The sequence below is a fragment of the Pleurodeles waltl genome, chromosome 9 (assembly GCF_031143425.1).
Source record: "Pleurodeles waltl isolate 20211129_DDA chromosome 9, aPleWal1.hap1.20221129, whole genome shotgun sequence".
Lineage (NCBI taxonomy): Eukaryota > Metazoa > Chordata > Amphibia > Caudata > Salamandridae > Pleurodeles > Pleurodeles waltl.
In genome coordinates this window covers 1,137,938,929-1,137,953,500 of record NC_090448.1, presented here as the reverse complement: position 1 = coordinate 1,137,953,500, position 14,572 = coordinate 1,137,938,929, and the positions used below count along the sequence as shown (strand labels likewise).

The following is a 14,572-nucleotide window of genomic DNA, read 5'->3' as shown; positions in this document are numbered from 1 at the left end:
TTCCTTCTGAAGAAGATGTTGCCTCTTCAGGGGAAGGGTCTGTGAGAAGCACCCATGCAAGCACTTCCATAAAAGCACAAAAAGAGACTTTTACTGTTTCCTCAGTATGATTTATTTGGTACAGCACTTGAAGCCTCCTCCTCCCCTGACCAACCACATGCGTATAAGCACTACAGAGATTTACCTGTAATAAAAAAATAAGTCTTCAAAGGAAACCTCGTCGATGAGATCTTCAATCTAATCTCCATCATTGATGACAAACATACCATTGATGACTAGCATTTTGTCGACTGACAGTCAACGAAGAGCATTCTGTAGGCGACAACATAGTCGACTTTGAGCATTCAGTTGCTAGTGGAGAGACAGTCAATGATGACCATACCTTTGACCACGCTGTTGACGACAAAGTCACCGTTGATGGCATCACAGTTGGGAACCACACAGTCATTAAAAGACATGGGAGAGAATGTTTTTTCACCTTCAAAGATGAAGGGTTTACATCCAGTGCAATTATTGCTGTCAGACAAGAGGAAAAGGCTAGTGATTATGGATTTATGACAGCTTAAAGACCATCACAATTGGATGTGAGATATATCCCTGATGTTGGAGAGGACGCAATGCAGGGTATATATTTATCAACAGGAGTACAAGTCTGAGAGTACCAGAATTGATATGGAACAGAAAACACCCAAATGTTATAGAGAACCAGATGTAGTCCAAGTGCCAGTGGCCTTCTTGTCAATGTTGTAACAGACGATGGATACTTTTAATCAGTTATTACTGCAACACCCAACTAATAATCCTAGGATGGGATTACCTGCGACACCCATTCGTCCACCTCCTCAACCTGCTTCTTTATCAGGTTCACCTCTTATACGGTCATCACCGCTACCTCCTGCTCCAACACCAAGGGAGTCTGTCACTGGAGAAGATATTGATTATGCTTATTCTAATGGTTCTGCATATTCTGAAATGGAAAGAGAGCTGCCACCAGACGGTGATAGAAAAAGATGCTGGGAATTCATTTTTCCATGTGCAAATGACAGACCAATTCCACCGAACTCTACAGATGATCGCTCTAAATTTCAGTGATTGATTGAAAGAGCTGCCAAAAATGCAGTCTACCCAATGGCCTCTGTAGATCAACCACACTTTCTTTATTAATTTAAAGAGCAACCTTGGAAATACATTGTTTATACCTATTCTTATACCTATGTCTGGTCAGAATGTTTTGAAAATAATAGAGATACCGGATGCTGTTCAAGCTGTGATACCTCGTCTGGAAAAGATATATAAGGCTCTGGATTCATCTCTGACTTGGCTCACTGGTCATTCTAGACCGGATTCAGTAATTGCTTTAGCAGCTCAGAGAAGAGCCGAGAACCCAATAACTCCATCATCAAGTCCGCCAGACAACAATAGCAAGGGTATTAACAATCTGAACCAAAGAATTTCCTCTATGGCAGCAACCTCAATTAGGCAGTCAATGCCTTGGTGATTCTAGGTCGTTCTGATAATCAGATGTGGCATGACAGTGCTCCATTTCTGGAACTTATTCCGGAGGATAAGAGGGAAATGGCAAGAGCTATCCTAGAGGATGGAGAACTAACCTTTTCTTTCATTATTGACACAGCAACGAATGCCTCGAATATTGGTTTTCACCAGTTGGCAGAAGGTACTGTACTAATCCTTCTGTACTGATGTTGAATCTAAAATCTCAGATATGCCATTTGATGGGATAACTCTTTTGATAAACATGTTGCTGAAGCTTTGAAAGGCCTTGAAACCGACACTGACACAGCAAAGGCGTTAGGACTTTTGAGGTATTGCAGATGTGGGATGTCTAATTTTCGTGGCCTACAAAAAGCACAAATTTCAGAGCCGGAGACAATTAGTATGAAAGTCAGGGACGTCCTTCTTATGCTCAAAGACATACTGGCTATGATCAAGGATACCCCTTCAATCGAATCCAAAGACAGGCTTACGAATGTCTTCAGGAAGGAAGAACGGTTCTTCACAAGCATGAACCAATGACGACCAGAAAATAGCTCAGCTCCCAGCTCGTACCCACTTACCATCTGGTCCTCAGAAGTTGGGTGGCAGGGGAGAATTTCCCCTTTTACTCCTGCATAGAAGAACATAACATCAGACAAATGGGTGATGGACCATGTCCAATCAGGCCATACGTTAGAGTTAATTCAGAGACCCCTGAGTTTGTCCACCAAGAAAACAAAATCACCTTCATTTGAAGGAGCTACAAATGGAAATTATCATGCTTCTATTCAGAGGAGTCATAGAGATTGTCCCCAAATTGCAAAGGAATCAGGGTTTTTAGTCCAGGTTCTTCCTCATTTAAAAGAAAATAGGTCAATTGGGACCAATACTGGATCTGAGAGTACTGCACAAGTATGTTAAACAGTCATTTTGGATGCTTACTTTGCAAGAAGTCCTCCTGTTGATGCATGAAGGGGATTTTTTGACCTCCCTGGATCTTCGGGATGCATACGTCTACATTCCCATTCACCAGAAAAACAGAAAATACCTTCTATTCTCAGTAGAAGGTAAGCACCACTAGTTCAAGACGGTCCCTTTTAGATTCAAATCAGCATCGGGAATATTCATCATATGTTTTGTTCCAGTTGCCACTTTTCTCCGGAGAGGTGGTCATTTGGTGTTACCATACCAGGACAAAGGGTTAGTCAAAGCCCCATCCAGGAAAAGAGCAAAAGTTTCTACACTTGCTTGCATCAGTCACTTCCGGAAACTAGGAAACAGGCAAAAATCGTCATTGGCACTCCAAACTAAGATCCAGTTTTTGAAAGCAATCATCAACACTCAGTTGGAAAAAAGCCTTTCCATCAGCAGAAACAGTGAGAACGTTCAAGACAATGGCAAAGACTATTGCTGGACAACAAACCATCATAGTGAGGCAATAAAAGTCTCTGATAGGCCTGATGGCATCATGAAAAGCTCTTACTCTGTTTTGCAGGCTTTGTTAGAGACCAGTTTAGAAAAAGCCAGATTTGCAATGGAAATAGGTAGAAGGCTCATGGGAAGATATGGTCTGTGTCACAAGGTGCTTAAAACAAGCTTTAACATGATGGAGGATTCCATCAACCCTAATTTTCTTTCTTTTCTACAAATAACTGAGGTTATTACTCACCATGAGTGTGCCCATGGACAGATGGGGAGCTCACTGGCAAAAGCTTTCAAACAAAGGCCTCTGGACAAATGCAGAGAAGAGGCTCTTCATCAGTGTGTTGGAACTGTGCATCATAAGACTAGGTGTACAGTTGTTCCTGCCCAGTTTGGCAGGTTAACCAGTGCTAGTCTGAACAAACACAAAATCTATGTTCAACATAGTCAAGCAAGAAGGAACACAGTCCAACATCCTTTCAGAAGAAGATCAGCTGTTCTGGAAATGGCCCATTTCTCACTGGGTAGACATTGCGGTGGAATTTCTGCCAGGCTGTCAGAACGGTCAGGCACGGAGAGTACAAATGTCGAATTGTCACAAGTGTGAACTGGAACAGAAATGAGTGGATTACATTTTCAATCAGTAGGGTCACCCCACAACAGATCAGTTTGCCACTCTGAACAATGGGAAATGCCAGTGCTTCACAAAGCAAGTTTTGGCATCCAGGGATGATGGGCAATGCTCTTTGGATTAGTTGGTCCAGGATATTTGCCTATGCCTGTCCTCCTTTTCCCCTGATCCCCAGGGTGTTTAAGACAACGAAAAAATGCCATTGCATTCTGATCCTCCTTGCTCTAGCATGGCCTCTCCAGTTCTGGTACAGCAAGCTACTGCAATTGGCAGAATGTCTAGCCATTCCTTTGAAGGTGAATTTCAGGATATTGTCCAGAAATCATGGTGAGATTCTACACCACGATCCAAAATCACTGATCTTGACAGCATGATACCTGACCACCCGGAGCCTGGCAATTTGGATCTATTGCAGGAGCGACTCAGATTCTGGCTCAGGCTTGAGCTCCAGCGACCAATAGGAATTACAGTGCTAAACAGAAGTATTTCTGTGTCTGGTGCAGGAATAATGGTCATCATCCACTTTAAATAAAACCTTCATAGATACTTCCTTGTTTGTTAAGTTGAACCAAGAGTGGTCTCAAATATTCTTCAATCAGGGTTCATCTGGCTCCCATCTCAAGATTTAGAAGGTCTGATAGATCAATCCCTGCTCTTTTTTCCGCAAAGGATCATTAAACAGTTTTTGAAAGGGCTCCTCAGAGGATTTCCACATCTTTGACATCCTCCGGTTCCCTGGGAGCTTAATACAGTCCTCGGCCTGCCATTGTTACCTTCTTTTGAGCCTATACCTAGAGAAGACTTAAAATTTGTCTCCTGGACGACAGCTCTTCTGCTGGCTCTGCCATCTACTAGGAGAGTGGGAGCGATTCAGTCATTTACCATCAGAGAATCTTTTCTCTGGTTCACTAAGGACAGAGTGATACTCAGAACCAATCTAAGTTCATTCCCAAGGTGCCTGCTGACTTGCATCTAAATGAACCTATCATCCTTAGATCCTTCTTTCTCAATCCATCTTCAACAGCAGAAAGATCATTACGTTCTCTGGGCTTATGTAGATGTCTCATTCTATGTAGACAATACAATGGACATATGCACATTAAACCATCTATTTATATCATTTGGTCAACCTCGAAAAGGTCAAGCCCTGTCCAAACAGGGGATAGCTTGTTGGCTCCCAGCCTGTATTCTGTCGTGATGCCAAAGCCAAACATCCTATCTGGGGAAGAGTGAGGGCGCATTCCACCAGGGGCATGGCTTCAACTGCAGTACTCTATCCTGGGGTGCCATTGAAAGCCATCTGCTTTGCAGCCACGTGGAGGCGCAGGCGTACGTTCACTAAACATTACTGCATCGATGTGGACGCAGAAACTGATGCAGCAGTTTGTGGCAGGCAGTCCTGAGAAACAGGTTTAAAAAAAGGTGAGCCTGCTTCCTACTTTTTTGTATTTTATAATGTGTACTGCTTGTTGTGATTCAAGCATGTGAATATATAAAAGATCATATGTTGGAGAAGAAATTCACTACTCCTGTAACTCCAGTTCTTCAACGTTGGTATCTTTTATATATTCACATGTGATCGTCCCTGGTGAGAGGCTCATCATATTCATACTTATAGTTGTGCTTTGAAATCTGAGCTATGGTGGCCTCCAGGGGAAGTAGGAGAGCTTAAGCTTCCACCTCCTTGGCTGAAGAGTGGGTTCTTCAAATGAGGTGGTTGGGTTACTAAACATACTATATTGTTTAAGGCCTATGGCCATTTTACATAATATGCTGTGTAATTTGCACTGTATACTGCAATTGTAATGTGCCGGGCATTGCAAGCCCACTGGGAATGATTGAAGCATCCAAATATAGAAAATATACCAATGTTGGAGAACTGTAGTTACAGGTAAGTAACTAATTTTGTTCTTTTCACGGTGTAATTTATGCAGCTTTCTCATATCCAACCAGCAACCTTTATCATACACATGTTAAACTTGGATTGTGTAGGCAGTTGTCTCCAAACTGGAGATGATGCTTTGCCTATCATTTGCATACCACTGAGTCAGATAATTGGTGCTATGGGATAGGTAAAAATTAACAAGCATTGGCAAAGCCAGTAGGTCTCATCTAGACAAGAACTATTGGCTTTGGCTATGTTTTGCCATGTTGTTCATCAGTCTGGCTGCTGTTCAGCATGGCTAAAAGTTAGTGCTGTGGAGTGGGGGAGTAGAGTATTGTAGAGTTCAGTGGCAGAGAGTGTCACAGAGTGAAGTGGGGTGCAATAGGGTGGAGAGGTGGTAGTGGGGTGCATTGGACTTGAGTGGGGTGGATTGGATTGGAGTGGGTTGGGGTGGATTAAAATGTGATGAGTTGGAGTGGGGTGGATTAGAGTGGGGTGGTAAATTGAATTGGAGTGATGGGGTGTGGTGGATTTGGGTGGAGTGTGGTGAATTAGATTAAGGTGGAGTGGATTGGAATGGATTAGGGTAGATTGGATTCACTGGATTGGAGTGGGGTTAACTGGATTGGGATAGGATGAATTGGAGTGGGTAGGATTGGCGTAGGTGCTGGATGGATTGCAGTTGTGTGGGGTGAACTGAACATTGAAGGGGTGAGGTGGATTGAAGGGGGCAGATTGAAATGGGGCAGATTGGATTGGAGCAGATTGGATTGGAGTGTGTTGTGGTGGGCTGCAGTAGGATGGGTTGGATTGGGGTGGGTTGGAGTGGACTGAAATGGGGAGAGGTGGATTGCAGTGGGGTTGATAGTATTGGGTTAGGGTAGATTGGAGTAGGGTAGGCTAGATGGATTGGAGTGTGGTGGACTGATGGGTGGAATGTACTGGGGTAAAGTGGGGTGGTTTGGAGTGGACTGGATTGGTGTAGGGTGGAGTGCAGTGGGATAAGATGGATGGATTGGACTGGTGTAGATTTGGGTGGGGTGGATTGGATTTGGGTGAGGTGGATTGGTGTAGAGTGGATTGTATTGGAGTGGATTGGTGTGGGGTGGACTGGATTGGTGGATTGGAGTGGGGTGAATTGAAAATGGAGTAGGAGTAGATCGGGGTGAAGTGGATTAGATTGGGCTGAATTGGAGTGGGGCAGGTTGTTTTGGATTTGAGTGGGGCAGATTGGATTGAATAGATAGGAGTAGGACATATTGTTTTGGGTTGGAGTGGGGCATATTGTTTTGAAGTGCATTGGGGTAGATCGGAGTGAATTAGAATAGGGCAGATTGTTTTGGATGAAAGTGAGGTGGATTGGAGTGAGATGCATTGTTTTGGATTGGAGTTCAGCAGAGCAGATTGTTTTGGATTGGGGAAGACTGGAGTGGGGCGGATTGTTTGGATTGAAGTGGGCCAGATTGGAATGGGGTAGATGGGAGTGGGGCATATTGTTTTGGACTGGAGTGGGACAGATTGTTTTGGGTTGCAGTGGGGCAGATTGTTTTGGATTGGAGTGCAGCAGATTGCAGTGAGGCAGATTGTTTTGGATTGGAGTGGGGTAGATGTGAGTGGGGCATATTGTCTTGAATTGGAGTGGGGCAGATTGTTTTGGAGTGGTGCTGATTGTTTTGGATTGGAGTTGGCCGAACTGGAGTGGGCAGATTAGAAAGGGATAGGTTAGGAGCATTGGAGTGCTGCAGGATGGAGTGGATTTAATTGGGGTGAGTGGTTTGGGTTGGAGTGGGATGGATTGGTGTGGGTTGAGGTAGGGTGGATTGGGGTAGATTGTATTGGGACGGATTGGAGTAGAGTGGATTGGGATGCACTGCATCATTTAATAAATTACACATACAAAGAAACATTGTTGCTTTGTAATATTTAGAACCAGATAACCGTCATCTTTTGAGAACAGCGGCTACATGCAAAAACAAAAGAAAACATGAGCAATAGTAATAAAAGACGACTTGGCAAAATAAAACAAAGGTAGCTATAAAAAATAAAACGTTGCTATTTTATTGCATTTTTGCCAGTCACGGGCCTTCTGTTTGCGGGGCACTAGAAGTTAAAAAGAACAAAACAGTGCCTCAACCATGTTAGGAGTGGACCGGCACTGATTAAGTTGAATCAGTCAGTGCTTTGTCCCTGCTCCACACAGAGGAATGGAAATGATAGTTGCCCTGCAGTGCCCAGTTATGAGGCTGTAATAAGAGTGCCAGGCAAGCCAACAAATGGTATGCGACATGCGGGCTCCAAAGCCTTCACTGTACACAACAGAGTCTCGCAAGCGAGACGCGTGCGCTTGCACTTGCAGACGCAACCCTAAAAAGTGAAGTGTAGGGCTCAGAGAAGATCCTGGCGGGGTAGGGGAGGGGCTCCGCATATAACGTTTGAGGAGTGGGACTGAAAGCAGCATGTCATACTGAGTGAGTGCGCTTGATCAGAAAATGTTAGAGGCACTTGTTTGCAGCGAGTCAGATGCCAAAGCTGTGTAAGTGTTTCAGCAGCATAGCATAAGATTCCTTGTCAAATCTGCCGATAGTTGTAATATAATCAGGGGTGCAGGTGGTCTGTAGTGCAAAAGGCAGCGTATGTGTCTGTGGCGGGGATGAAGATAGTCTCTGGCGGAAAGTAGCAAAGAACTCAGACTGAGAGGTCAAGAAGCTGGTTCGATTCTAGATAGCTGGATAGTTGGGTGTTGATTTGTTTTTCCAGGACTTAGGCAGGATATGGCAACATGGAGATGGACCTATGGTTAGACAGAGCAGTGGGAGCTGCTGTAGTTTTCTTCAGAAGAGCTAGGCCTTTAGCACACATCCAGTTAGTGGGGAAAGTGGCAATAGTGAGTGACTGATTGAAGAGAGTGGGAAAAGCTGGTCTTATTGGTGAATGCATAATGTACTGGGGTGAAAGTGGGCATAGCAGCTCCAATAGCAGAAACAGATGGAAGGTATGTGAAGAGGAGATCCCTGAAGGGTTGTTTTAGGTTATTGATTTTAGTCTAAGGTCAGCCAGCACGAGAGGTGCATAAATTAGCAGAGAGGCAAATGGTTTACAGTTTTGTAGCCAATTAGGAGAAAGATTTGACAATAGTAAATATGTATTTAGAGGAGTTAGAGCTTTCGTGTATATGGGTAATAAGAGTTGTGCCTAGAGAGGCTTTTTTTAGGGTCTATCTTGAGTGCAGCCCTCTCAGTGTCTGTTATGATCTAGACTAGAGCATCTCCTAATGTGCTTGAGCTGCTTGCATTTGTTATGGCTTAGATCTGTAGTGTCTAATATCCTATGTGCATCAGGTTGCTAAGGTAGCTTTGTGTGGCAAGGGGCAGGTTTTAAGGAGCAATACCATCCAGGGTACTTGTAATCCAGTTACCTTTTTCACCATCTGATATAATATCAGTAGTTTGGTTAGGGAGAGAATTAGACAGCTGATTTTAAGCCATTTTTGTTGATCAGTTTCCAGGATCTCTTTTTCTTAAGTGTTGGGGCTGTCACGGCTGCTGGATTGGCCTGGGGAATTAAATTTTAGTTTTTTTTCTGTGTAAATCAAATTGACTTACATGAAGTTGACTATCCTGTGATTATTTTCCTAAACAGTGTGTGTCAGTTTCTAGCTCGGTGTCAGGGCCCAAATGGAGGATTTGGAGGTGGACCCGGGCAGCATCCTCATCTTGCTCCTACTTATGCAGCTGTGAATGCTCTTTGCATCATTGGCACGCAGGAAGCATATGATGTCATCAACAGGTAGGAATCTATCTTGAAAACTACATTGACCTTATTGATTTGGGCACTTGCTTGCTTCTCTGCAATATTTTTCAGAGATTGTATGTCTGCTGGAAAAATATGAGCCTCGTTAAACAGGCTGGCACTTTTTTAAATAAGGACCTAATAAAATATTGAAGCAAAATTATTTACTTCAGTGTGAAACCTTTGTAGCCTATGTATGTTAACCTATAGGTTTGTGTAAGAATTTAGGGTCATTGGATCCAATCTCATCTATGTTCTTCATTAAAATATTCCAAATTAGAATAGGGCACATAGTTACGGTTGCTAACTTAGCAGACATGTTTATATAGAGTGGCATCCATCCTTTTTGTGCATCTGTTTAGAACTGAAAGGAAATTCCTCAAAATCCACAACAGAGTTATTGCACAGACATAATTAAGGAAAAAGGGGCTGTTTTATTAATTATGTGTTAAAGTAATAGGTATCAACAGGATATCTGAGTGACTTCATGGATTACATTTGGGGCAGTCTAGTATTTTAAGACATGAATAACGGTCTTTGCAAAAAAGTGCATTTTCTGCTAAAATGATGTCTTTCTTTTTTTTCTTTTTTTTTTCCTTTTTTTCTTTTTTTATAATTTAACCCAACCACATGATTTCCATTTATCTAAGTGGTAGTCTGTTTCCTGTTTTTTGTAGTTTCTACCTGTTGGCGGTTTGTGGTAGATGAATATGTGAAACAGTGGGTGAATCTAAAAAGTTGTATTTTTTTTTTTCTTTTAAAGTAGATAAAATGTGAAATTCTGCAAGCATGTTTTGTCAAAGTAGATAATTGTTGAAATAAAAAATTATGAAAATAAGTAGGAAAAAATAGAAATGCTTTCATCTGTATTTTATTGCCAGTGGCAAATTTACAAAAGTAATATATTGTTATGTTTATAAGATTATTCTGCTACCGAAGATGTACAATGTTTGTTTTTTGTCCAAAACACACAATACCAGAAGCCAGCAACTGAACTGCAGTTTATGATGGTTCTTGATTAAGTACCAACCATGCATCAATTCATATGGTAAAATCTAATGCAGCTGCCATTAACCTTTTGACTACTGGGGATTCCCACTGTATAACCTAAGGAAGCTAGGAACCTAGAACTAGGGAATTTCAACAATTTCAACATCAAAGCAATACACAATCACCATCAGAGGTAAAGGTCAAAACTTAGAACATAATATGTGAATGTGGTTGCATTGAGGTCATTATATAGTCTTGGACTTTTCCAGTGACGTGTTAGGTGCACCCACACATGGGAGGTAGTGTTTCCATTTGGAGAAGTATGGGTACGCAAAGTAGTAAAACTTTGTGCATAATTTCTCCAAAACAGCTGAACAGATTTATGCCAACTCACAAAAAGCATGTTTTCTGAGAAAAGATGTAACTTTATGCGAAGTTTGATGTAATTCTGTGCAGACATTTTTTCTGTATCATTGTTTAAAGTTTCCAGTGGAAATTGCATGGGGATAAAAGGTGTTTTGCCACCTCCCTAATCCTCCTTTTGTCAGTCCTTTTTTGACGAGTAACCTCAAACCTTCCAGGAAGGAGCCGATGTGGATTATCTTTTTTTGTGTGTAGAAAGTTTCATCAAGATTTGTCAAATGGCACCAAAGTTATTAGTAAAACGAAAGACTCTTCTTAGGGAAACTATTTACATGTAACTACATAGTGGCAACTTTTGAAAAGCCATTTTTTCCTGCAAACAAAACATTTTGTTAACAGCTTGTGGGCAGCGGTGGTCAATTTTCACCTATTTACTTAAAAATAAACCAATTTTATATACAGAATAATAGTCACTAGAAATAACCCAAGGACAAGAAACTCTTATGATATCTTGGGGACAATCGGAACGTTTCCCTGGGAATGCATTCTGCCACTAGCTTTGTGGTTTGTCACTCAGATTTGCTTGCTTTCTGTTGGCTGGTTATATTTATTTTAGGCTGTCCAGCTTGATTTCGTCCTGTTCCTTGCCCATCCTTATTTACTGTAGGCTTCCACCAGTACCGGATTTCCAGGCCTTTAAATCTTGTTATTATCTTCTCATGTTTGCTGTGCAGTTAGAGACTGGAGTCAAATGCTTGGTGTTTACTTTTACTTTTTCTTTCCCTTCTTTTTATTTTTTTATTTTAAATATATATTTTTACAATTTTATTTTAAGAACCGGGTAGTTAAGAAAAATGATTCATTAGTACACTTCGATTCAAATATGAATACAAAAAAATCTTTACACAATCACGTCCATCTTCAATAAAGGCTCAGTTTTTCCTTTTCTGATCCTACATTATGCCATGTTATCCCAAATTCCCATATATTTTCTGAGTGCCCCTACTCTTTGGGAATACAGCTTCTCCTTCATTTGAACCCATTGCATCTTATTCACTTATGATTCAAAGTTAGATGCCTCACAGGATTTCTACTTCTGCAAAACCAGTGAGCGTGCGATCAACGAGGCAATGCATAAATGTTGCCTCTGTCTCATAGAGGCCTGCCTCGGAGGGGCAACATACCAAACAATGCCTCTAAAGTCCCTGGCATTTTTTGGATCTGCCCTCGCTCGTTAATAACTGCGAATATTCACTGCCAGAAGTCCTTTAGAATAGGGCAGGTGAAACATATATGAAGTAAACCCCACCGGCTCCTGGCCACCTCTGAACATTCTGCCGATCTGGCTGGGTACATTTTCTGAAAACGGCTAGGATTATAATAAAGCTGCCATTTATAGTATAAAGACATTCTTTAAAAAATTGGCGTCCCAGATAGCTTTATGTGCCATCAAATTATAGCAGCTCCAGCAGCGTGGATTTATCTCACTACCAGTCAGGGTCTTCATTTTGGCCAATGCTGCAGGTCCATTTTATCTGCCTGTGAAGTAGACAATATCAATTCCCTACCCTGCTAATGTTGCTTACAAAATAAGCTTTGCTAATGTGCTCCAAGAGTGAGTTTTGCTCAACTTGATTATGATGCATGAAATGTTGAATTTGCAGATAGGAAAAGGATAGCTCAGGAGGGATAGCGGGGTTACTGGTAGGAGTTCCAAAGTTTTAATTTCTTCCGCCAACGTGCGATCACTAATACTGGACAACCTCGCCTTCTCCCAGTTTTCAATAACCCCAGCTTTTATGATTGATCCTAATACAGTACACTAATATGCATCTGGGGATGAAACAATGAAAATTGTATTTGCTCTCTAATCTGTTTGAATCTGTGCTCAAGCATGTGTGTCAGCTTATAACAAGTGTGTTTCGGCAATTTAGGAATCTGAAGAAATACGGGTAACCAAATTGCGACTTCCTGAAGCATGTGTTGGAGATAAAAGCAATGAATGATACTATTCAGATCTGCTGTCCAAGTGAGCCAGTCAAGGAAAGCAGCTTTATAGTACATCTTAATATGTGGCAAAGCTAATCTGCCCTGCTCGATATTCAATTGAATATACAAGCCCACTTACCCTTCTACAAAAAATGACGGAGTATCTGATCAACCTCATTAAAAAAAAAAAAATGGAGTCTGACTTAAATTATCACGTTTGAGAATATGAATAGAAACAGGGGCAGAATAGCCATTTTGATTAGAGCCACACGTCCGGCAAGGGAAAGAGGTAGACTTTGCCATTTTTGTAGTAGCGCACACGCCTTATTCAAAGTGGCAGTATAGTTGTTAGCAAAAAGCTCTCTAAAATAGTGTGAAACATGAATAACCAGATACCTTATAGGATGCGTTATAGAGTAGCGCTGTCCCAATTCTATAGGTAATATTAAAGGGGAGCCAGAAAAATAGTAGTACTTCTGACTTACTATGGTTGACCTTATATCCCCCGATACTGGTGATTGTCTGAAGCTTTGCAAAAGCATTGCAAACATTATACACTGTGGCATCCAGGTAGAGTATCGTGTCATCCGCATAGAGTTTGATCTTTGATGATCCTGCTATATGGGCCTCAATCAGTGGGTCTTTTCGCAGCACAGCTGCCAAAGGCTCAGTAAAGAGCGAAGAGAATAGGTGACATGGGACAACCCTTCCTTGTACCTCTTCTAATCGTACGACGTCCTGAGTTATTCACTATTTCTGCCTCCTCTTTTCCCTATAGGTTTCGCATTTACGTGACACACTTCAGAGGGAACCCTTGGCTTTGAAGGATAGCAATAGTCCCTCCCACTGCACTAGATCAAATGCTTTTTTTGCATCTAGACTAATAATTGCTGCCTTTACTTTATTATGTGAATATTAGTCTAATGCCTAGATCAAGAAATTGGTATTATATGCAGTCGATCTTGTGAGTATAAAACCACTTTAGTCATTGTGAACTAAAGCTTGGGCTGAAGGGGATAATCTAGTCGCTAGAATTTTAGTTAGTAATATATAGTCCATGTTTAAAAGACTGGTCGGACGGTATGAGCTTGGTTGTTCTGGTGGTTTGCCCTTTTTCAGAAAGTTGACGATTGCTGCCTCAATAAAGGAGTGTGGGACTACTCATCCTTCTAATATATCATTGAATAAGACCACCAAAATATTTGCCTGTTGCTCCAAAAAAGGATCATACATTTTGCCTGGCAGGCCGTCCTTCCCGGATGCTTTGGCGTTGGGTAGGGATTGGATAGCTTCCCTTACTTCCGTTAGTGAACGAGGAGTGGTTACTGAGATTTGGCAATCCCGGCTCAGTGCTGGGAGTTCAGTTGGGTGCAGAAAATCCTGTGTTCTTTCGAGGTCAGACCCATTGGGGTATATAGGTAAACATAATGCTAAAAAAAAAAGAAAAACTTACCGATTAATTTGGGTTGTGTAATGGTTGAATTCGTAGTTTAATCAAAAATAGACTTAATTGTCTCACAGTTTTGTTTGTGTTTAGTTGACCATGCTAAAAAGCACCCTGCGTGTGCGCTTTCTTCATAGTATGTCTTAAAGCAGGATAGCTGGTTTATCATTTCTTTGGAGATGAAACTGTATTTTAGGCGCTGATTAGCTTGAACAGCCTTGACTTTAGATACAGTGGAATTGTGTATAAGATGATCACTAACATTCTGATCTAATTCGGACTGTAGGTCCATCTTCATTTCACATCTCAATTTGTTGACTTGAGGCTTCAAAGAGATTGCTTCACCTCTAATGAAAGCTTTACAAGCACCCCATAATGCAAAATTCAAGGGTATACCTACATTCTTACAAAAAATAAATCCTCCACATCGGAACGCGTTTCTGATACCCAACCCTCTGTTAATAGCAATTTATCAAGCTGCCACCATGGACGTTCTATCCTAAAGGCATGTACCGTCACCTCAAAAAACGGGGCCTGATGGTCTGAAAATTGATTTGCCAAAACG

The 14,572-nt window shown here is 41.6% G+C and overlaps 1 protein-coding gene across 1 annotated transcript in view; it reads left to right on the top strand.

The window, feature by feature from the left end:
• Positions 1-14,572, top strand: part of FNTB (farnesyltransferase, CAAX box, subunit beta) — a 113,731-nt gene that overhangs the window by 48,781 nt on the left and 50,378 nt on the right. Inside the window, exon 6 of the mRNA XM_069208902.1 lies at positions 9,072-9,218. Coding sequence (XP_069065003.1) covers positions 9,072-9,218 — 147 coding nt within the window. The remainder of the gene's footprint in view (positions 1-9,071; positions 9,219-14,572) is intronic.